General features: G+C 39.9%; 1 protein-coding gene across 17 annotated transcripts in view; it reads right to left on the reverse strand.

The window, feature by feature from the left end:
• robo2 (roundabout, axon guidance receptor, homolog 2 (Drosophila)) overlaps positions 1 to 23,766 on the reverse strand; it is a 438,879-nt gene that overhangs the window by 59,118 nt on the left and 355,995 nt on the right. For 13 of the 17 annotated variants that reach the window (XM_041802876.1, XM_041802988.1, XM_041803000.1 and 10 more), the window contains 5 exons: positions 20,042 to 20,199; positions 19,687 to 19,807; positions 18,091 to 18,229; positions 5,369 to 5,505; positions 4,224 to 4,235 (listed from right to left, as the gene is read on the reverse strand). In XM_041802876.1, coding sequence (XP_041658810.1) covers positions 4,224 to 4,235; positions 5,369 to 5,505; positions 18,091 to 18,229; positions 19,687 to 19,807; positions 20,042 to 20,199 — 567 coding nt within the window. The remainder of the gene's footprint in view (positions 1 to 4,223; positions 4,236 to 5,368; positions 5,506 to 18,090; positions 18,230 to 19,686; positions 19,808 to 20,041; positions 20,200 to 23,766) is intronic. The other 4 variants (XM_041802995.1, XM_041802980.1, XM_041802927.1 and 1 more) reach the window with 1 other exon arrangement.

Raw genomic sequence — 23,766 nt, forward strand, 5'->3', positions numbered from 1 at the left:
TTAACCTAACAATCATGTTTTTAGTGGTGGCAAGAAGCAAAAATATCTGTAGACCCATGCATCCACAGGAGAACCAGGAACCTTCTTGCTGTAGGGCAAAAGCACTAACCCCTTCCATCCGTGCAGCCTCTAATCAAATGCGTAATCCAACTGTTTTCTAATCTGCAATACTATAACTAGATCACTTGAAAGGTTCAAACTTTATTGTAATATGAAGAATTTTATAGCTTTTCCCCCAAACATCTTTTATTTATTCTTAAATTATCTTATTTAGTCACTGACAGGTCTTAGTCATTTGTTGGTAATGCTGCTGAGATTAAACTTCAATAGCATGAGGAAACATGATTCCTGTGGATACAATGAATGCCGCCAAATTTAAGACCCTGATTCCTTATAATAACATTATGTAGATGTAGACATTTGGTATCAGATGCAACTCTTCTCCAAACAAACAGAATTGTAAGTTGTGAAATATACAAAGTTTGCAGTAAAACTTAAAATGTGACAAAGAAAAAAATCTGAATTGTTGCAATGCAACATCTTGCACCCTTTCTGTTCCCTTTGATTTCTTTGTAAGTCCTTTCACTGACAAGCCAGCTGGTTCCAGTAAGGCCAAACCCTTCCCATTTGGCTGGTTTCTCCATGTAATCCCTTTTTGGGGGTGTGTATTTGTCAAAGATACACACAGTTGGGAATGGTACAGATGGCTACAGATTTACTGCCTTCCCATTTGGCCTTCTGCAGCTTGCATATCTCGTGGCTCTCACAATGCTGGGCCTGATACAGAGCTTCTAAATCATGCTGGCAGGGATTCGGCTACTTTCCTCTGCTTCCTCTGCTCTGTTCGGTCCCACATACTGCACCGCTAGTCACTAAAAATATGGTTTAACACCTTGCAGACTAGCCAATATCTCTACATCACCCAAGTATGATCCAGTCTCACACTCTTTTCATGACTCCTTCTTCCCCATTCTCAACTGGCTCTTTTTGCTGAAGAGACGAGTTCGTCAACTCACTTCCTCTGTGACGGATAAGATTAAGTGATAAAAGGAATCAAGCTCACTGTATTATTTAGAGTTCTTTAAATTATAATCATTTGAAGCTACATGCTAGGAAAGATTTCAGAAAAACTCATCAAGAAATGATATCTGAAACATCCTTTGTGTTGTCAACTATCTAATGGCACTTGTCTAAACGTTGATTTAACTTGAGTACCTACTGACACTTGCTTTGATTTTCCAGCTCTCATTGGATTAATGTATGGCTGTTCTATACCTGGCCACTGCCTTAAAACATGGAGAAAAAGGATACAAAATACTTATGGGAAATAGTATGTGGGTGGACATCAAAGAAAGAGGAAGTCCTACAGAGAAATATAGATCAAAAACTCTGCCGAATCAAGAGGAAGTCAGTGTGTGATGGTTTCACAGCTTGGCTCAGAACAAACTCACACTGGCCGTGTTTTGATTCAGAGACCCTTAATGACATGTGAGAGGCTCCTTCCTGTCCCCCCCTAAGGAAACACATGATCAGGTGTCCATATTTAATTCATGACACAGTCACATCTGCCTGGTTTGTAGAGGGCTCGACATAAAACAGAAGTCAGGGAGAAAAGAGAAAATGGACAGAGGGACAGGCATACATTCAGTGCGGCAGGCACACAAACTACGAAAATTTTTCCCCTCCTTTAAAATCCCACGCTCAATCATATTTTATTCAGAAGTCGACAGCAATTACTGTCTCTTCCCACAGGCAGAGTGAATGTGTAATTTCCTCCATCTTCTTGAAGGCTGACAGTTTGACAATCATAGAAAAGCTGCTGCTGTTTTGGCAACCCAAGTCCTGCCACTGAGGCAGTGTCTGGGTTTTTCTGCCAGTTGACGCCTGTCTCGAAACATACTTCTGCCATTTTTTTCCTCTCTTTCCTTTGTCTTCACGCTTGCTTCTTGTACCTGCATTCCTCGTTTTTAAACTCAAAAATTGTACCTTGCTCTCCAGATGCCCCTTCCCATACACTTCCTCTGTAAATTACACATCTTAAGTGTATCCTGTCCGCATTTGCCATGACCTTTTCTCTCAATCTATAGGGAAATAAAAAAGAGATCCCTGGCACTACGCTGTGGGGCTCAGAAGGAAAGAAGCTTGTCCAAAACAAACAGATCTTGGATATGTGTTCCAAAAATCCACAGATGGCCACAAGACTTGCAAGTCAAACATGTCCTGCACCATATGAGATGACAATGTCTGATAATATCAGACTGCCAGCATACTCAGTCATTGTATAAGACAGGGTCTTCTGCATCTAAAGGCTTCAAACTTTTACTTACTTACAGTGGTTATCATATTTGTGTTGTAGCAAAGGGTTCTTAAAACCAATGTGTGCTATTTTCTGTCATCCCTGTATTTCTGCTATGTCCAATGATTTTCTGCTGTCTGATGGTGCATACTCTACCCCACTGGAATCATATATTAAGTGGAGCTTAGCATAGTGCAATACGGAGCAGCTGGATTCATACATACAGGAATAAAGAAAACATTTAAAAAGCATCTAACTTTGCTTTTCTGAGGATGATTTGCAGAGGCATCGGTGCCTGTTTTGATATAGGAATAGGACAGGGAGCCATTGGGCAGTGGCTGGTTTACAAACCCAACAGAGGCTGTTGTCCTCAGAGCAGGTGGCTAAGGTTAGACTCCAACCTGTGGCTCCTTACCTACGTCATTCCCCACTCTCTCTCTCTCCCTGATTCCAAAACTTAAAAATTGTTCTGTCTCTCTGATAAAGGCATTAAAAGCTCCAAATTAATCCATCTTTTCTTCTGAGATCCAAGATGGCACTGCAGGTGGCAGCCTCTGTATTATGCTCTCTTGTACTCATAGGTGTTACAGGGCACTGCATGTCAAAACAATCTGACATAGACATATTTTTTTTTTCTCTAAGGCTGTAACTCTGCTGACTACTCAACAGTTATAGAGTTACTGTGATCAGTTGCCTTATCAGTTTTATTTCTTTAAAAAAAAAAAAAAATCCACTTGGCATTTCCATGCCAGGCTTCCCACTGGAGGTGAGATACTCTGTTCAGCTTGTAGAATGCTGACAATGGGCGCCATTAAAAGTAGACTCAGTGCAAATTCCAAGCGTAGCAGAGTAAAGTACCGTTTGTGGGATAGGCCTGAAGATTGACCACGGGGTGAGCGGTAGAAACTTAAAGGTGCAGTGTGTAATATTTAGCCTAGTAGCATTTAGCAAAACAAGCTTGGTTAAAATGAAACATAACATTTTTAAGTAGATTGATCTAAATTAGTGTTGACATCTGATAACATTTTTTAAATCTATTTTTTTAAATAACTCAGAATAAGCCTTTTATTCATACATAGGGAGGGTCCCCTCCAAGGATGCCGCCATCTTGGATTTTTGCATTTTGCCTGTTTCTATGGCACCACAGAAGGAATCAGATGTCAGATCTATCATATATACATATATATATCAGATATCAGATGTCAACACCAATTTAGATCAATCTACTTATAAATGTTACGTTTCATTTTAACCAAGCTTGTTTTGCTAAATGCTACTAGGCTAAATATTACACACTGCACCCTTAAGCATTGACTAGAGAGGTCAGGATCTGCTCCTGACTGCATGATGCAAACAAATGCAGTGGGGTCGTGATACCAATCCAGACCTACAGAAACTATGTACATGTATCCAAGATAGCCGTTCAAGAAAATGTGTGGCTGTTGCTTATTATATATGGTTGAAACCTCAAAGAATAATTTAAGAAATGCACCTTTCATTGCAACGTTAGAGATCATTTACTGTTACATCATTACATGTATTTCAAGCAAAATTCACAAAGATAGATACCCTAAAATATATGAAGTGACATGATAATTATGTGCTTACTCAGAGCTCTGCCAAGTTGCTGCAAGCAAAGTAAGTAGTGCTGGCTTTAATGATTAGTCTCTGTGACTTTAATATATAATTAAAATACAGATCTCTTGTAAAGTGTTTTATACTAATCATAGTCGAGCTAAAAAAACTCTACACATACTATACAACTATTTGCAAACACTAACTCTAAGGGTAGACATTGTGATGTAACACTTGTTAGCAGATACAGTAACAATAAAGCAATGGCTTTTGATTGTCAAGCAGTCATATGCAGAGGTGTGTATGAAGGAGGCATGCAGGATGGATTCAAATCAGAAGGATGGGTACTTACCAACAGGGCGAGCTGGAGACACAACAATGGTGGAGTGGATACACAAAAGAAACAAATAAAGACACGGACACACAAACATATAAACAAGAACAAAAAAAAAAAAACAATAAAGTAAGACAAAAAGAAATCAAAGTCAGAATGAATGACATGTGTTGGGGACATCACATTTCTTGCACAGGGTAAGCACGGCAGAGAGGATCCAGTAGCCCTGTCAGCTGGACAGTTTCACTGAGAGGCTCATAGCTTCTGCTTCTCCAGACAACTGATTAATAAAGGACGCCTGGTATAAGCACCCTCTGGTGGTCAATAATCAAGAACTACATTTGAATAGCTTCAGGAGCGGCCAATTCTACTCATCAGAGACAAATAAACTGCTGGACCTTCACTGTCTGCATTTAATGAAATCTACAATTCTATGTGCTGATGGACAGAGCAAGAGAAAGAGGAAGAGAGAGAGCATTTCAATTGTGAAGACAGCATGTTGGTTATAGAAACTGAAGCTTCTGATGTCTCACTCTCTATTTAGGAGAACTGCTGCAGGCAGGGGTTCCCCAGTGGCTCCTCTATATTACTGTGTGTCCTCCCCATCACGTAAAACACCAAGACAACATCCACCTTATTTATATAAAATGAAAAGTCAACCTTGCTTTTCTCCCTTTGGCCCCCTGTGCTGCTCTAAAACGGTCCACAGAGAGCGTTAACACTTGGGTTTAATGGGAAGAAGAGATTTGAAAAGCAGGGAAATTATTGTTAGAATGTTTTTATTAACCTTACAAACCCCAGGTGTGGGACCGGCGGTGTGCACCAGTAATCTGTGAAATGGCTTTCCTGACTGGTTTGTTACTGCATGGAGGGTTGCGTGGCCAGTAGACCACCATGACTGGGGGAGGGTGGCAAAGTGTGGCACACCTCACTTGGAAGTGTAAATAATTAAATGGATTCATAGACTGTCTACATCTCTCTTCGCTGCAAAAGTCAGCATTCTGTAATTCCATTTGTATAAAGGAGGGCCTCTGGAATAAACTGACAATCTAACTCTTACATCAAATATAAGAAACATAACCTCGGTGGTTCATGACTTCTCTTAGAGATGGTTTGTGCAATCTAATGTGAAAAAAACAACTGAAAATATAGGCATTTCATACCTCTGACTGTGAGAGTGGCGGACGCCTCCAGCTTTCCCACACGGTTTTCTGCCACACAGGTGAACGTGCCCTCGTCGCTAATGGAAGCCTTCTTCACTCTCAGCACATAGTCGTCCTTGTCATACTTGATCTCGTACCTGTCAACAAAAATTTGACATCATGAAACGGAGGTCGCCTTCTTAGCAGTATATGAAAATACAACAAAGTCAGACAAAATATTAACCCATTTAAAAATAAGACTTCAGTATTTCACTCATGCCTGTTGACTGTCTGCCAGGAGCAGTGAAAAGTGCATTTCCTCTTCCAGAGGTACACAGAGCCACAATTGTTCAATGTGACAAATGGAGATTGAAGAAAAGGGGATCAATTATTCAACAATGACACACAGTACACAGAGAAGGGTGCGTTCAGTCGGAACCCTCAAAACTTGTTCAATATTCATGAGATGTTTCTCTGCATGCGTGTGGATAGCTTTAAACCATACTCAGAGCTACATGTGGGTGTCATTGCATGCTGGCTACATGTGCAGTATATCCACACTTATTGTGAGGCACCTGACTGAATCAGTACAGCATCTAGACAAAGACAAAGTTAGAGCGTATTTCTATTTGACTACACCAGTCACATGTTTGTGTTTGCCAATGGTCGTCTGTGGGTTTAGACCTGTATGAATTGTATGGCCGTTGACAGAAGGATAATGCTGCTCTGGTTTGTTGTTCCAGGCTGTAATTGAAGAGGCTGCAGGCCTGGCAGTGTGTAAGCAGTGTGCTGGAGGCTGTGTGATGGTGGTCTGTCAGCCTGACAACCTTCTGCTGTCCACAGTCTGTCACTCACGGACACTGAGAACAGAGTTGAGATGAACAGATACAAGGCCGCTGTATCATTGTTTGACACCACATGAGCCTCCTCCTTACTGATGTGTATGTCTTCTGAATCTTAAAATAGTTTGCTTGAAAGGTACAGTATGTCGAATTTTGTACTTAAATGCCTCTATAAATCTTATTGGTTGAGTTGCTACATTATCTAAAATATATATAACAGTTTTCAACGCCTGATAAATTCTTAATTTCTATAATGGTTACAGGATGTGTCTTATTATGGCAGAGTCACTGTGACAGACATGGCTTGTTTGTGAAGAAACTCTTGATGTTCTGAGTAAGACAGCTACATAAGGAAGCAAAGACTGCCACTGGATGCTGCTCTGCTGTTGTTGTATCTCATTCATGTTTTGTGCTACCTGCTTCTGAGTTAGGGATAGCGCTGCACAGTTAATCTAATCCCAACTCAGTTACTCTGATGAACACTCAACAGTCACTGCTGTAACATTGTCCTTGTTTGCATTAATGCATGATTCTTTTGTTTTACCCAGTCCACTTCAAAGACCTCTGTTGATATATTCATATCTATATTTTATTTTATTGCACTACAACCACTTTTTTACCCTCTACTGGTCCATTTTTTATTACCATGCTTGTATATTTATTTTTAGTTGAAATCTTTTTCTCTACAACCATCCTTGGCTTTCCATTTTTTTACTCTGATAGTACAGTTTCGTTCACATCTTCAAATGCCGTTACTATCAATATCTGAGACCTGTATTTGAAATTGTCTGTTTATAGTTTTCATTTTTGTATATGAACATACATATACTGTATATAACATTTAAAAACCTCTATTTCTTTATATTGTTTAGATTTGGAATTGTGTTTTTTTCTGTTACACATCTGCTCCTTTCTCTTTATAATGCTTCTGCCCTCAGTGATTTGAACTGCCCCCTGGGGACACTTTTTTTTAATTGAACTGAATTGAATTGAACTGCAATAGCAATGTCAGGCTGTACAATTTCACAATTACATAAAAGGCTGCAGATGTTTTTGAATTAAGTAATACTTGAAAGGTTTACAAACATGCCTGCAGAAAGGCCTTTTCAAAGCTGTGAAGACTTCAGGGTTTACATTCTTTATGCTTAATGTTTATATGTTTTGAGCTGAGATAAATACAATTCAAAGCTATAATTTCTCTGCATTTTCTTCCTTCATAATTAAGCAGACTCATGATACTATTTATGGCTATAATATCGTAATCCCATGTTGCAATATAGTTGCACATTATTACAAAATCGTGCAGTACTAGTGACGGACCACAATTGTTCTCTGCCTTCGGGTGCAAGCTCAATTGCCCAAGCTCATCCCCTCGACACAGAACCCCAAATACTCCTCCCATAACATGGTGGCTCCTCTAGTTATCTCCAGTTTGAACAGGCCGAGGTATGCAACTTACTTCTTGCTTTGAATTAACAACTACGCTCACTAAAAACAGAACTCCAAAAAGTGTAATCACAAAACAGAACACCAACGATTTTGTTTCATAAATGACTTCCACATAATGGGGGCAAAAAGCTGTTAAAAGTGTGCTTCTGGATGCTTGTTTAGGGCAAATTTTAGAGCAGGCACCCATATACAGAGGCTAAAGTCCTCAACATACTGGTTGCAGGATTGAATCCCAATCCTGGCACATGTTTGGTGTAATCTTTCTCTGCTCCTCCCTATTTTTCCCGTCTCTTTTCAGCTTTCCTAATATAGGAATAAAAGCCAAAAACTACTCCTAAATTAATCCTTAAAAACCCTCTGGCTATAAAATTTACATACTGTGTGTTGAAGCTGAGACAATCCAGGGAGCATTGGAGAAGTATTTGTGATGTTTTCAGCCCCTCAATGTTTGCACTTTTGTGACTTTTTTTTGATAGTACCGCTGGAGTCCCTCAAGCCAGAATTTTTTCTACCCACAAAGGGGCTTTAAAAGACAAGCCTGAAGTTATATTATCCTTTTATTATAGCTTATGACTTGGTTTCATAAAACTCCAAACTTGTAGTCCAACAGCTATTAAAATCACATAAAAGAACCGAGAGCAGTGATGTCTGCCCAACATGAAGCTAACCCTTCAGAGACTGAAAATGCAGTCAGAATTGTTTTAGAGCAAAGTACACTGGTCATGTTCGTAGTAATGAAGAGAAATGAAACCGGCTACAACAGAATGACTCTTTTATGTGTTTTTAACAGCTTTTGGATGATAACAGAGCTCTATGGCACAGAGGAATATGCTATACAGGATTACACAGATGATGCTTGTTAAAGGTATAAATTCATTTTTTTCTCTCCCTTTCTAGGGGAATAGTTTAAAGTTGCTATTAACGGTTTATACTATGTTTTACATTACACAATTAGATTTGGCAACCAAATTTACTATCAAGCGATAACTCCCAGTGTGATTTTAAAGTAACAGTATGTTATGGTCTGTTTCCCTCAAAGTGGGAAAGACCCCTCAGCTTGACCTCAGGTGTACTAATGGCTGCTTGCCATGAGCAGCTGCAGAACTAATATGCCCTGTCTATCCATGTCTTATTTTTTTACCTGCTGTTACGACATTTCCTGAGCAAGCATTCAAAGGCAGCTTTATTGAATCACATTCCTCAACTTTGACTGCCAGTTCCTCCTCTCTGCACAGGTACTTAAGAAGCCATAATGATTATTTGACTGAGTCATGACTGAGCGCTTTGTTCTTCACGGAGGGGATGTACAGTTCAGGTAATGGCTGAGGATGTGAATAAAGCATTTATTGTTGCAACAGAATGATTGGCATCCAAAGGAATGAGACAGCACCTTTTGGGACATGCCTGTTGTCAGATTAAAAACAAACAAGGTAATAGAGAAAGAGTCCTGCCATACCCAGCCTGGTCTCTGGCTAGTGGAAGGGACAAGTTAGGACTCAGGGAAGATGCCATGACTCCCACACTAACCTTAATGAAAGCAAGTGAACCAAGTCAGATTTGCCAGTAATCAAGGCATGCTTGCTGAGAAAGAACAAATGTAATGTTACACCCAAATAGTTTGTCACAACAACAAATTACTTTGCAACTTTTATTGGTTCATTTCACTTCCATTGAAGTTTTATAGTCAAAACATGACCATGTGTAAAAGAAAGAAATTTTCCTTTTTTTTAATCCAACAGAGAAAAAATTTTAATGAGATGGATTTGCTTGAATGTAGTGCCTTCATCCATCTGTTATGTGTTTCTGTGTCCCATTTAGACCTAAACTGCCATGGTGCAGACACACTGTTCACATCCATAAATACTGACTTCTATGAAAGACATTTTTTCATCTCAGTAAGATGTACAAGTCATTTTAATGTCTGTTAAACACAGGTTTAATATAGAGAAAACAATATTCACTCCTGCACTTTCATTTAGTCCTGACTAGGAGTGTTAGCTGGGAGTACTATCACTGACAAACACATGTTGAAACTGTTTCATTTTCACTAGTTTCATAGCAAAGTCCTCGTCGTAAATTAATTGGAAAAGACATTCTGAAACAAACCACCTTTTCCACCAGTAAAAGCTTAAAAAGGTTTGTCAAGTTTTGATAAAACTACCACTTTGGCTGCCTCCATGGAAATCTATGAACTCCTCATAATTGTTTACAGGTTTACAGAACAACTCTGTAGCTTAGATAGACACATCTGATGACAGACACAGAATCTGGCACATCCATCTGCTCCGTAAGGTCAGTATCATGACCCATGGATCATAACGTGTATCATGTTGTCAGGCACAATAATGTATGGCCAATAATTGTTATTACATGGCCTGAACTGCACTGAACTGTGGCCTGAGTATCAATGCCGATATGTTCTCAATAAAGGGGAATATTGTTTGAAATGTTCATGATGTTGGTTAAGCATGCAATTATTTTAACATTTCCATATTAGTGCTAAACACAGATACGCTTCCTCTACTGGGAATGTTGTTGAACATAGCAAGTGCTTTGTTTTGGGTGAAGAAAAATTTCAAAGTATAATTGTAGAACAAAGCTGTATGTTGTTAATTTAACATTGCATGACAGCTGAGCAGTCATAAACTTATGAAAAAATGGCAACAGGAGGTTTTGAGATTCTTTCTAAGAAAAGCTTATATTGAGAAAATAAACTAGCAGCTGCCTACTTGAATTCAGCTTGTCCCCTTTCTACAAATGGGATTCATGTCCGTTATATTTTCTTTAAATTATGAAATTATAGAGCTTACAACTTCTCAAAGAAAAAAGCCTTCATTTAAGCTGCTCATACAGATTCCCATAACCTGAAATCATCCTGATTGAGCCTGTGCAATGTGGATAACCCACATATGCACCTACTATACAACATGCTCATTGTTCCTACTCCCGTCTCCATCAGTCTCTCAAACTCAACCTCAGGCTGATCCTTGGCTTATCAGCGGGAAACATGAGCCCAATCAATCTGTAATCAACTTCCTATATGAAATCAGCCTAGATGACAAGATGAGTGGAAATACTCAAGGATAAGAGGTAGTTGTAGCCACATACACACGTCACTACACACCAAAAGGGAACAGTAGCTCTTTATTGAGACTAGATCGGAGTGGAGCTGTTCTCCATTATGGGAGGAATGTAATTGCACATGTAGAAGGGCTGTGGAAAGGATAGGAGAGCCAAGCTCACCCCGCCTGACTCTACCTCCTTTTCAACTCAAAAATGCACCCTGTATACACACAGAACAAAGCATACAATCATCGGACACATATCCACACATGTGCAGAGTCATTCACTTGTTCAGGGAGATGAGGAGTGATAGGAATGTAAGCAAATGCCAAGACAAAGCAGCATTTTTCTAGGCTGTCATCTTGATGTGTTTGCTGCATGGAGAAGGCTGTGCAGAGATGAAAACTTTATTGGATACACTTTAAAAGTATTTCATTTCCAAAATCCTCTTCATCTTCTGAGAGAATTTGCCTTGAAACTCTGTCTGTCATGCTCACCCATATTTCTTCTTTAGATTATGTGGCAATTCACTTACATTTCACGGATTTTATCTCTTTGATGAGTGAATTTCTGTGTACACTTAACCACAAAATGACCCAACCTGAGAGGATCTTATCTGCGGCCCCCTTAGGCAGAGAGCTTGTGTGCCAATTGTGAGGACATGAGTCAGACTGAAGATACAACACTACAGGACTAATTCCAGCTGGCTCTCTGGCCTCACTGCTCTGACACAAAGTCCCCTCTCTGCTCCATTTCATTCTGACAGTCTGATCCACTCTCACACCATCTGACTGCTACTTTACCCCATCCTGATCAAAAGAGCTGGAGTCTACCTGTCTGGGCATTGTCACCCATGAGAGGGAATCAATTAACAGCTATCGTTTCTCATCTTCCTTTTGTAAAGCCCTTAGCCAGGACTGCACTCCCTCTTGGCACATCTCATGCCTCAGCAGGGTCATGGCCTTCCCATCAGTCCAACTGAAATTAATCACCTTATCCTACATTAATCAAAGAACTGTTTGGCAGGATTTCAGCCCTTATGGTTAGGCAAAGGGGTTTGTAAAAGGCAAATTGATCCTGAATTTGCCTTTTAAAAGAGCTGCTTCTCGGTGCCATGGCAGTGCAGTCTGGACTTAATCAAAGAGACCTGGAGCGGCAGCATGGTTGTACCGGAAAATGTAACAGAAGGAGAAAGAAAAAGTTCAGCTCATTGATGGATAGCTGGAAGCAACTGTTACACTCCTGTTTCTGTCAGCCTGTGGGAACAAAGGATGAACAAACACCCAAAGCCTGGAAAAAGTCAGAGGCTACAGTAAAAACAGGCTTTTCTAAAAGTAAGGTATTTTTCAGTCATTCACGAAGAGCTATCAATGCCGGCATATCAGTACTCTTCATTCAAGACAGCTGATACATAATGAATGATCAGCCGCACATCTCTGCTAATCAAAACAAAAATAGGATCTATATTCTACCTCATAAAGAGGAACTATTATTTTATTCCCCATAATCAGTGTCATAAAACCTTAGAGATAAAACACAACCCTCCCTCATTTCCCTCACCAGTCTCCTCACACATTCCCCCTCATAAATAGCAGATGTGTCCACTTATATATATCAGGGAAAGTAATGGAGACAGGAACCATAGCCTGCCGTATTTTCATTCTGCTGAGTTGCGGAGGTGAGAAATCACTGAAACTGGACGGTCAGCACAACACAGGCGCTCCTGTCACACTAGCTTTAACAGCTCTCTCAAATAGAATGACCCACACACCTCTATCATACACACACACACACACACACACACACACACACACACACACACACACACGGCACCGAGGGATTGAGTCAGAAAGAAAGGCTTTTTCTGCTGAAAGTTGCAGGGGCTGTACTTTGGAGGTCAGTGGGGATGGGGGAGGGGGGGCTGAATACAGATAGACTGCAAGACCAAAGGGGCTCTGATAAGGCACAGGAGAGGGCACAAGGGTCCACAGCAAATGAGGAGGGAGCAAGGAACCAAAGGAGGGATAGATGTGGGCCCACACACTGCGCTGGTAGGCAGAGAGAGAAAAAAGAAAGCACAAGTCTTTTCACTGGGATTCACAGACTGTGGCAGAAATTACTCATTTTTCTGAGACACAAAGCTGTGTGGTTTAGGAGCAGCTTTGGTGCTTTACAGAAGTTGCTGCTGAGATGCTTCACAGACTAACATTCAGCTGATTATGATATTAATCCAAAAGAAGACACTCTATTAACACAGTGGCCGGAGTATGCCTGAGCCAGTGCTGGTGACATCTATATCGTTAGCCATGTTATAGAATCCAGCTGCTTGACAATAAATCTCAGCGGGAAGAGGAGAGCTAGTTAAATGTATTGAATTATGAGTCTGTGCGTTACGGCAACTGAAAAATAGACTAGGGGTAGGAATAAATTATTTATTATAAAATCTTATCCTTCTCCTTTAGAAACACTTAACGTTTTCTTTGTGTAACAGTGGTTGGATCAGTTTTTGGAAGTGAGGTTGTACATGGGGATGCACCGATATCACATTTTTCCAGACCATGTATGAGTACACATACTTACATATAGGTACTCATCGAGGCTTAGTATAAATACAATTACTTAATAACTCCAGATCTGTTCTTAATTTCTTTTTTAAAAGAGTGTTTTGTTCCAATCAGATGTTCTTCATACCTTCACTTGACAATTTATCAGTGCATAGTTTTCATTCTTCTCTACTTTTTCATCCTCATTTTTGCTAAAATTTCAACAAATAGCAAACATGGCTTCAACTTTGGCTAAATACTCACATTAATGAGAGGCTGACATCACAATGGTACAGAGTACAGTATCTACAACATGCAAGTACTTAGGCCTGGTATCAGTATCTGTGCATCCCTTGTTGTATGAGGTCTGCCAATAATAACAATTTGACAAATACTCGTTTGTTTCTAGTAGGCTAAAAAAGAGTTTAAAACTAAATACAGTGTTTGAAAGAGTTATTATAAAGTAACCAACACCTGCCCCTCTTTTTCTTTTCGTCTCACACTTTCTTATTTAGTGAGAGAAATTATCTTCAGCTTGTCATATTAACATTTTAATTCTGGTTGAAAGTGCAACAGATAACCTCACTGTAAAAACTAATAGGAGGGTCCAACATTAACTGATAAGTTAAGTGACATGGTGCTCTCAATCAAAACAGTAACAAAAGGTGCTGAGTAGAGACTTGCTGTTCTGCTCCACCTATCTCTGTTCTTACTTCTTGTTTTGAATACAAAACTCTATTAATAAAAAAATGCAAGAATCAAGTTATTATTACTAAGTTTCTGTTGTTGTATCTAGTTCATGCTGTGAGCGAACCAAAATGATATGTGGGTAGTACGTAGTGATAACCACTTCAGGCCACTTCAGATAGCTCTTCTCCCCCAAAATGATTGTGTTAATGGTTAATAAATGAACTTTGCAGAACTTTTTTAGAGGTAGGCAGAGCTGAGCAGTGGGTCTGGTCTTTACCCGACCTGGGCCAAAACATCCCAGGTTGGGTTCAAGGAAACAGGGTGTCCTGATTCTTGTGGAATGGTGGGGTGGGTGGGGGGTTTAAATGCTCCTACAACCTTGTGAATCATCTGCATCATTTGAAAAATAATCTAATATCATAATATTATTATGTCAACAATCTAATATCATAACTTAATGTTGCTCTAATGCATTAGGATCTTTTTTTTTTTTTACTTTGAAAAGGCACTTAGAAATAAAAAAACAAAAATGCTTGTAGCAGAAATGCCTGGTTTCATCATTGTGTTTGTTTATGTAACGCTGTTGATTACATATTGGACAATTGAAGGGTTGAAGGAGATAAGGGTCAAGGGGGCACTTGTAAATGAGGGGTGAGGGAAAACCTCTAGAAACCTCTAGAAATGAGCAATTGTGTCTATCCTGGCAGCTCTGTGCCATTCAAATATAAAATTATGCCTTTTTTCAAGGCTTTACACCATCTCTCTGATACCCATGTAGTAGCATCGCATGGTTTACAGCTCAAAAAACTCCTCGTTTCTCACACTGGCATTCTGAAAAACCCTTATTTTAATCTCCGTCTGAAATGCCTCGTTTTCGCTGCTGTCTCTTCAACCCCCCCCCACACACACACACACACAGACGGACCTGTTTTCCTCCGATTTCCCACCCCCTCCATGTCTATGTTTGTGGCTACTTATAAACTTTGAATGAACCGGTCCGACTGAGTAAAATATGGCAAATTTTGATATACGTCCGTACGTGTTAGACCCAGAGTCTGATCCTGATAGTTTGGAGAGAGAGGGGGAAGAAAACCAGCAGCAGGGAAGGATAGAGCAAGACGTGTCTCTTTGGTAAGTGTTTAACTACTGTGTTACCAAATGGCTAAATGGCTAAAAGGCCTTGTGGGGGCGGTTCCGCTTTGCCAGCAGCACGGATGAACCAGTCAGGAGATCCTATTGCAATGACCTCATCAGTTCACTCCACTGAAATCTCGTCTCGGGAAGATCTCAGTTTACAGTCTACTTAAACTCTAATTCCAAGATTACTGCTACATACGTTTATCTTACGGTTTGAAAATTTGCATACATGGAGTATGGACACCCAACATTATGACTTTATATTTATGTTTTAAAAATCTGAAAAGTATAACACCCCCTCTTCAAGGACTTATGTGACATTGCAAACTGCTGGAAATGTTTGAGGTAGTTACTACTCAAATAAAATATATTTATAACGTAGATGTTGTCTTATTTTAATAATGAAGACATTTTGGTCGAAAGATTCTAAATTTCATGTTTTCTTATTTATACCCCTAAAGCTTCTGTATTGTGATGCAAACCATATATATACATTAAAGTGAGATTTTCATCACAGTGTTGTAGTAAAGCCTGTGGACCAGTGTCCTTGAGTAAACAGACCTGTTAGGTGATTTCAGTTGTGGTTCCACAACCACAATAAAACACCCACACAACCAACACAGAGGCAGAAAAAAAGGATCATTGTCTTTGTTCTCTAATTGAAACCATCCCTCTGTTGTCTCTATCTCCTCCTCTGCCCCAGAGAGACTGAAGCCAGTGCCATCCTGGCACGCTTCATGCCTGTGTGTCAGTGGGTGCATGTGTGTTTGCCTGAGAGGCTACTGGAGAAACTGAGCATATTTAAGACCTGTTTACTCAGCTGAGGCTTCATCTTCCTAGTATAGAAGATGCGCCCACACAAACACCTACAGAAGGACATAATCAAGCACAAAGGGTATGAAAGGAGCAGCAAAGCATAGTTAAAGTATTTGATGGTGAAGAGGGAGCGGCCTTGCTAAGTCTCTCTCTTTTAACAGCTTATCATAATAATAAGGACAGTGTAACCTTTGTGGATGAAGAGCAAACAAAGACCGCTCCCCACTGAATAAAAAGAGTTTTATCTCTAGTTATCTTTATTCCTGCAGTGAAGACCAAAACTGATACAGCTATAGTCAACACAGTGTCATAAAACAATGGCTGTGCTGGAGTAGCTTTCTTTCTCTTCTTCTTCTCTAGTTATTAACCTGTTAACTATTTTATAGGCTTTTAAACAATTCTACTGTCAATCAAAGAGAAGAGCTATTTGAAGTTTATTAAATGAGGATAAGCAGTACAGAAAGCAGGAACAGCTCTGTCACTTAACAATATGAGAAGCCTTCTATTTGGCACAGCATGAAAATGTCAGAATTAGACTATCACACTCTTCACGCTTGCTTTCTGCTTCAAAGCAAAACTGGAGAATTAAATAAAGCGTGGAAACAAAAGCTCTCATGTTGTAATTAGAAGAACTGCAATATTAAAAGCTTATTAAATTTGGTAGCGTCTTTTTTGTTGTTATTTTTTACTCATCCAAATAAGGCTGAACTTCAAACAGAGAATATGCAAGTAAAGACTCAGGCACATGACACTCATCCTACCCTGTTATAAATCTGTTAATTAGAGTTCAAAATGAAGCCACTTTTAGAGCCAACTCCATATCACAGACATGAGTGAAATACTTTTATGTGTTTACTTTGGCACCGCACTCGCATCCCACTGCCCAGTGAACCAAATCCTTATCGGACACAAACAAGCCGCCCACACTTCACTCTGCGGCTAGCCTTGAGAGATGTCAGGTCCTTTAAGTGTATATTTTTATGAGGTGATCCAAAGAGTGTGTGACTAGTCTGTTGGCTGGGGAGAGAGTGCCGGCCTCTTTGAAGTCCACTCCTGACAATGACACTGCTGTTGACTGTGGGTCCAATGACTCAGAGTGAAGCAACAGGCAAACGCACACGCACAGGACCTGATGGGAACAGTATCGCTATGTCATCAGTGGCTTTTTTACAGGATGTGAGACAGACTGGAGCTGGCCTCTGTTCCAGCATTTATCAGTAAATTACAGAGTTTCAGTGCTCTCTTTCATCAGGCTTGGTTTTTGATACTGTGGGTGCATGGATGTGTCATATCAGCCAGGCTACACAGAGTGATGAGGGTTAAATGTGTAAGAGAAGGAGTGATCATCTTTCAGGTATGGTGCCAAGATTCTACCTGAACAGCTGCACCTGTACAGACACCACGTCAGCTGCTCTTTTGTCTCTTTATATCTCCTGTCATTCTCTCGCTCTAAATGTCAGCCTATTCTTTTCTGTCTACCTTTAAGCCTTCCTGCCCACCAAACTATCACTCAGTTTTAATTGTATAGCTCAATATCCGTTTGGCCAAATACTGGCCTCTTTTTTTGACATGAGACTCTGCTGTATCTTGTCATAGTCCTCTGAGGCATAAAGGCAATGAAACATACAGTAGGATGCATGATTAATCGTAGAAAAATCAAGATCTTGATTCATTTATCCATGCAATATCATTTCTAAATTGTTTTCCTGTGTATTCAGAACAAGCTGCTGTTATATATTATTCACAGTAAGTAACATTTGTGTCCATCTTTACCTCCCAGTAATGTCACCAATGCAAAATGCCATAACTGTCACTTTGGCTTCACAATTGTGCAACATGTGGATATGAAGGTGTTCTGTCTATTTTTATATACAGTCATTGGTACGGCCTAATAGAGCTAATAATATCCTCTGCTGGCAGCCAAGCCAGGTGAGAGTCTGCACAGTGAGCTATCATTATTTAGAAACAGTCACTCACGTTGACATCATGCCTCTATACCTCCTTTGCATTGTTGCAGCCTGTCACACAAGTATTACACAATTGTGCTGGTATGCAGAGACATTCCATCTAACTCAAAATGGGTGTTTATATGCAGTAAGACAGGCAGGGTGAACTTTTTTTCAATACTATTTCTGGGAACTGTTCTACTTTGTAGGAAAAAAACACTTTTTAGGAATGCTATGTAATTAGTAAATGTGCATACCTTCCACGAGGAACATCAATGTCATCTTTCCTCCAGCGGACATTTGGCTGAGGGTCTCCTTGTACCTGGCAGCGGAACTCCACAGTCTCCTCTTCCAGCACCACCTGGTTGATGGGCCTGCGGAGGAAGGTTGGTCTCTCTGCAAGATGAGCAGAAAAGATAAAAATAGAAGAGTTATATAATGTAATGCAGGAGGTTTGTGCATGTATGTCAAAATACAGGACATGTTCTCATTTATTTTTCGGACTGATCCTCTCTGATTTCATCTTCAACTAAACAATTTCTCTCAATAAGTGTCTGTTTACTATCACCAAATGATAACCAGGGACCTCTCGTATGATCATTACAACACCATTAGCATATAGTTTGTATGAGTTTATGAGTTTGTATGATCTCATGTTTTGGTTCTCTCTGGGTACTCCAGCTTTGTCCCACAGACCAAAGACATGCTTGTCAGGTGAACTAGTGCAAGTGTGCCTGGTTGTTTGCCTCTATAGGTTGTTTGCAATAACATGATCCAGAATATCTCTTTGGGGTCAGGTAGTGGGGGACAGCCATTAGGAATGAATAGGAATGCAGGAAAGTTTTAACTGAAATGGACCTCCACGCTGCACTTGTCATCAGAAAATTTCCATAGACATTAAATAAGATTCTTACACTCTACAAAACAATTATTACCTCCTCCAAGGATGTTATGTGATTGGCAGGGTTTGTTTGTTTGTTTGTTAGAAACATAACTCAAAAAGTCATGAACGGATTTTGATGAAATTTTCAGAAAATGTCAGAAATAGCACAAGGAGGAACTGATTAGATTTTGGGAGTGATCCGAATCACCATCTGGATCCAGGAAGTTTTAAAAGGATTTTTTACTATTGGGAGATAGGGCTAATGGCGGAGGTCTGCGCTCCCCAAGTGCTTTTCTAGTTTTTAGTTATCTTACAGATTTACCTAGCTTGGAGTCTATCAATATCACAAATTACTCAGCCCTGCAGACCTCCTAGCATCAACCATCATGTAGCCAGATGAAGGGAAACAATAGTCTTGAAGAGTCTAATTCAGTGTAAGAGACTAGCTGATCTGCTTCAATATGTAATTGCTACGAAACAGCTCTTTAATGTTAGCCACTATAGTTAGTTCTTGTTTGAGTGCCAGTTTCCTTTCCTTCCTCCTCTGCCGTTATTTAGTTCACAAATAAAAATCCAAACTGGTAGAAAATGACAAGCTGTTTCAGAGTTGAACAACCAGCTCTACTGAACTGAGCAAAATTATCTGAATCACTTTAAAGAGAGAGATTTCCAGTTACAATAAGCAAGGCTGGAGGTCAGTGAGATAGATCTGGGTCCTCTGCAAAGAACCTAAACATCAGCACTGCAACTGACTGGCGACCAGTCCAGAGTGTACCCTGCCTTTTGCCCACTGACCGGCTCTAGCACCTGGGACCCTAAACAGGATATGTGTAGCCTATAGATGATGGATGGATGGACCTCTATAGGTCTTTGCAAAAAGTTATGCATGACTAAAGGAACATCAAGGTTCCTCTGTTACATCACTGTACAGACAAATTGTGTTTCAGAATAATGGAGAAATCAATCTTACCAAACACAGTGACTTGTGCTGTCTCGCTGTCCCTCTCTCCGACCATGTTGGTACCCACACAGATGTACATGCCCGCATCGCTCTTTCTTGTGTTGGAGATCATTAGTTTTCCTCCACGGATCTACAATTAATAAATACATGAAAAAACAAACAATATATTTTCCCTCTTCCCCTTCATTTCCCTGGAGTAATGAAGTACATCCTGAACAATAATTGCTGGTTACAATGCAACCCCTGACTGCTACAAACATGTTCAATGGCATTACATTAGAAAAACAAAAGCTTTTTTTTCTAATGGCTCACACACTAACAGTAAAGTTCCCAGCAGATCAGAACAGATGGTATTAGTACTCACAGTGATCCTGTCATCCTTGTCGTCTATCCGCACTTTGTCTTTCTTCCAGTAGATGGTGGGTTCAGGATGGCCTCTGGGAGGAACACACTCCAGGATTGCTGGCTCTCCTGCTGCCACCACCACGTCTGTCGGGTTTTGTCTGAAGTCATCTCGCAGCACTATAGGGAAAGAGGAAGAAAAAAGTTCAGGATGTGTACTGCAGTTCTCTCTGTTTGAAGTCAACTTGCTTAGAGTTGAAAATCACTATTAAAAAAACAAAAACAAAAAAAAAAAAAAAACTTTTTGTATGATGTAAGTTGTGTGCACAACACTGCATGAATGTGTGCAGCTTTCATCCTGCCAATTGAAATGGGATGTGCAGCTTCATCTGACAAGGCGAGCACAAGTGAAAGCTAATTGGAGTTAATGGAGGTCCCTGTGGAGGTAGCAGAACAAACAGAAACAGAATGCCCTGAAGCCTGGTGTCACTCACATGTGAGAGCTCACACTGGTGTTACACTGCTTCACTTTACTGGCATGAGCACACATTTAGATTTAGACTAACACACAAAAACAGTGGGTGGTCTGGTGAACAACTGTGGCCTTGTATCTAATCACCCCCAGGTAGGCCTTTCATCACATAGATAGCCTTTCACTCTGCATAGTGTTCAGTTAAACACACAACACCAGCTCATTATTAAACAAAGAGAGCTAGTGTGAGACTCAAACACATGTAAGAGCATATAAGCAAATGAGAAAGCACAAGCATTCTAAATACATCTGTAAAGAGCAGGATTGGTCTTCAATATCAGTGAGTGAATAATGCCTAATGCAAATGGATGCTGCCTCTCCTGCTGTGTGCACTCAAACACATCTTCCGTTATTTGATGTACATAAATCTAATCTGCAGAGAAGCACATAAGGAATTTCAGCTACAGTAGAGTCTGTCCATCCAGTAAGAGCTGCGTAATTCCTCTGAAGGATAAAAGGACTGAGCTTGTTGGAGGATGTTTGAAGATGCTTGAGGAGGGCTAAATTAAGGGCAGCACCACAGGTCCTTATGTAAATTCCACACAGTGCTGGGGACAATGGCAGGGAATGCTGGGATTATAAGAGGGGATAACTGGTCCCTTCGCTCCAGGCTTCTCTCATCTCTTCATTCACTCTTCGAACCCTCTCTACAGAAAGCAGAGCAGCCATTGTCTTCTTATTTATTTATTTATTTAGACCAAGGGGAAGCGGGTGTAGGCAGAGAGGAAGCTTTCAACCCAATTATCCTGGGGATGCACTGGGGTACAGAGTGGGACTTTTGTGTGACATGAATTCAAATGAAACCTTTACACAGGGGTAATAGGAGAGAATACAGAATAGGTAGAAGTAGAGGTTTTCTGTCTTTCATGCAGGGCTGCCCTCTAATCTAAAAAGCTAAGGTAATTAGCCAGCTCTAGAGTGGCCGACCCTCTGTGTAGGGTTGGGCAGGTCAGCATCACCACTGTGCTCTGTGTATTTGCATTACAAACGGAGGTCCTGCTGTTTAAAATCATAGCCTGGTTGGGACTATATGCTGCCTGTTGTTTCCAAGATCACATTGGATTTAATTGCTCGCCTCCATTCATTGCTAACACCCATGGGATTTAGTCAGAATCAATTTCCTCTGAAACAGAACAGTGACAAAAGAAACACACATTAGGTGCATCATGTCCCATGCTCATCTAATCAAATATTGCAACGTGCGTCACAGTAAATGCTCTCCTGCACTGCAATCAAAATAAACACACAAAATGTAGAAACAGAAAATGCAAACAGAATAGCCACTCACTAAAGCAAATAAAATGAAATACACACTTGTTGAAAGTGAGATAAACATGGACTTACAAACAGCTACAAGCAAACAAACAGATAAGAGCTCCAGCGAAGGGATTATGCCCCATGTGTTGGTTCAGGCCTTGCTAATACCAAGAACAGATACACTCACTCAGTAAATGAGAGGAGTGGTCAGTTCAAAATACTCTTTAGTCCACTATTTAATCCAAACAAGGCTGCTGCCATCAAGGCCAGCCTCCTACAATTAAAGAATACACACAACTCATATATTCATCACTGTAAAGTTTACCTGCCCTCATTAAAGTACAGGCATGTATCTCTGTTATTGTTGCCTGCAGGCACCTCCACGCACTGGACTACACTATGTCGGGGATCATAAGGCAAGTAAATACTCCCATATAAAAATCAAAATATTACTGCATTCACCATTAACCTATGTGAGGTGCATCTGATATGTGTGTATCATTAAGCGGGTCTGCGTATTTGCTGTCAGACACGGAGCACCAGCCAGCCTTGCGGCCCTGTAGGCATTCAGGGCCCGAAAAAGCCAACAGACGTAAGGTAATTGCCTTTCTATCCCCCTGAAACATGCAGCTCTTCTTCTACTGAAAATATCTCACCTCCCATGGAGTTCCAGCAGGCCCCAAACTCTGCCTTCATGCACACCGCCTTATTAATATTTATATATTTTTTTACATTTACACCCCTCTGTTGGCAAGTGCTACATCTGTCAATCTGACTGCAGGCTATAAAGAACTCATATCTGAATAATATTAATCTGCTTTTGCCTCTTGTATCTTATTTATTTATTTCCTAACTATCAGAGGAGTGGGCTGATTTGTATGAAGGAGCATCAGGCAGGGGGCAAAGCATGGCAAATTTGCAGCTCATTCAGCTGGCACTGATTCAACTCCTCAAACTTGAAGGGGAGGGAGTCAGGTTGCAAAGTTGTGCTACAAAACAGCCACGGGGTTGAGAGTGGAGGTCTTTGCCAAAAGAAAACACAAAGGAGACACCCACGCAGTTGTTTTGTAAACCAGATTGTCCTACACTGGCAGGAGAGGCCTGCGCCAGCTTCTGTTAGGGGAGGTCCACTATACTATGCATGTTCTTCTCTATGATACAGTGGCTTGGAAGTGCAAAACAAAATGACAAAGTCTGAAAAACTTTAACAAAGCTTAGCACAAATTTACATCAGCCAAAACATTTTTACATTTCATAAAACAAATTTACATTTGCAAAAAAAAAAAAAAAACATTATAAATGAGAAAACAAATTCACAGTTTACAAAACAAATTCACAAAATATCCAATACAAAATCACAAACACTGAAACTCTTCACTAAACTTGAAACTAATTAATTAAATCTGATACACAGTTCAGAGTCTAAAACAGTTTTACAAAAAGTAAACAAAAATTAACAAAGTCTGATACAAAATTGCAAAGTCTGAAACACTTTTACAGAACTTAAAACTTGTTTGTAAATTTGGTGCAGCAGTCTCTAAAGTGTTTGACAACTTAAAATTTTACTCAGCTTGTGTAAAAGAGTTTTGTCTTTTGTACATTTCTTTTGTAAAATGCAAATTCAAGGTTTTGAATGTTGTTTTTAAGTCTTAGATTTGTTTCATTCATGCTAAAAGTGTTTTAGATTTTATAATTTTGGATCAGCCTTTTTATTTGTTTCAAACTTTTGTAAAATTGTTTCAAACTTTGCAATTCCAGATTTGTTAATTTGTTTTAAGTTTTGTAAAAGTATCTCTTACTTTCACTCTTACTTTTTTACTTTACAAGTGTTTCAGACTTTTTAAAACAGTTTCAGACTTTGTAAAAGTGTTTCAGACTTTATGAAAGGGTTTCAGACTTTTTAAAAGTTTCAGACTTTGTAAAAGTGTTTCAGACTTTTTAAAACAGTTTCAGACTTT

Source organism: Cheilinus undulatus, linkage group 2, assembly GCF_018320785.1.
Source record: "Cheilinus undulatus linkage group 2, ASM1832078v1, whole genome shotgun sequence".
In the NCBI taxonomy this organism is placed as follows: Eukaryota; Metazoa; Chordata; class Actinopteri; order Labriformes; family Labridae; genus Cheilinus; species Cheilinus undulatus.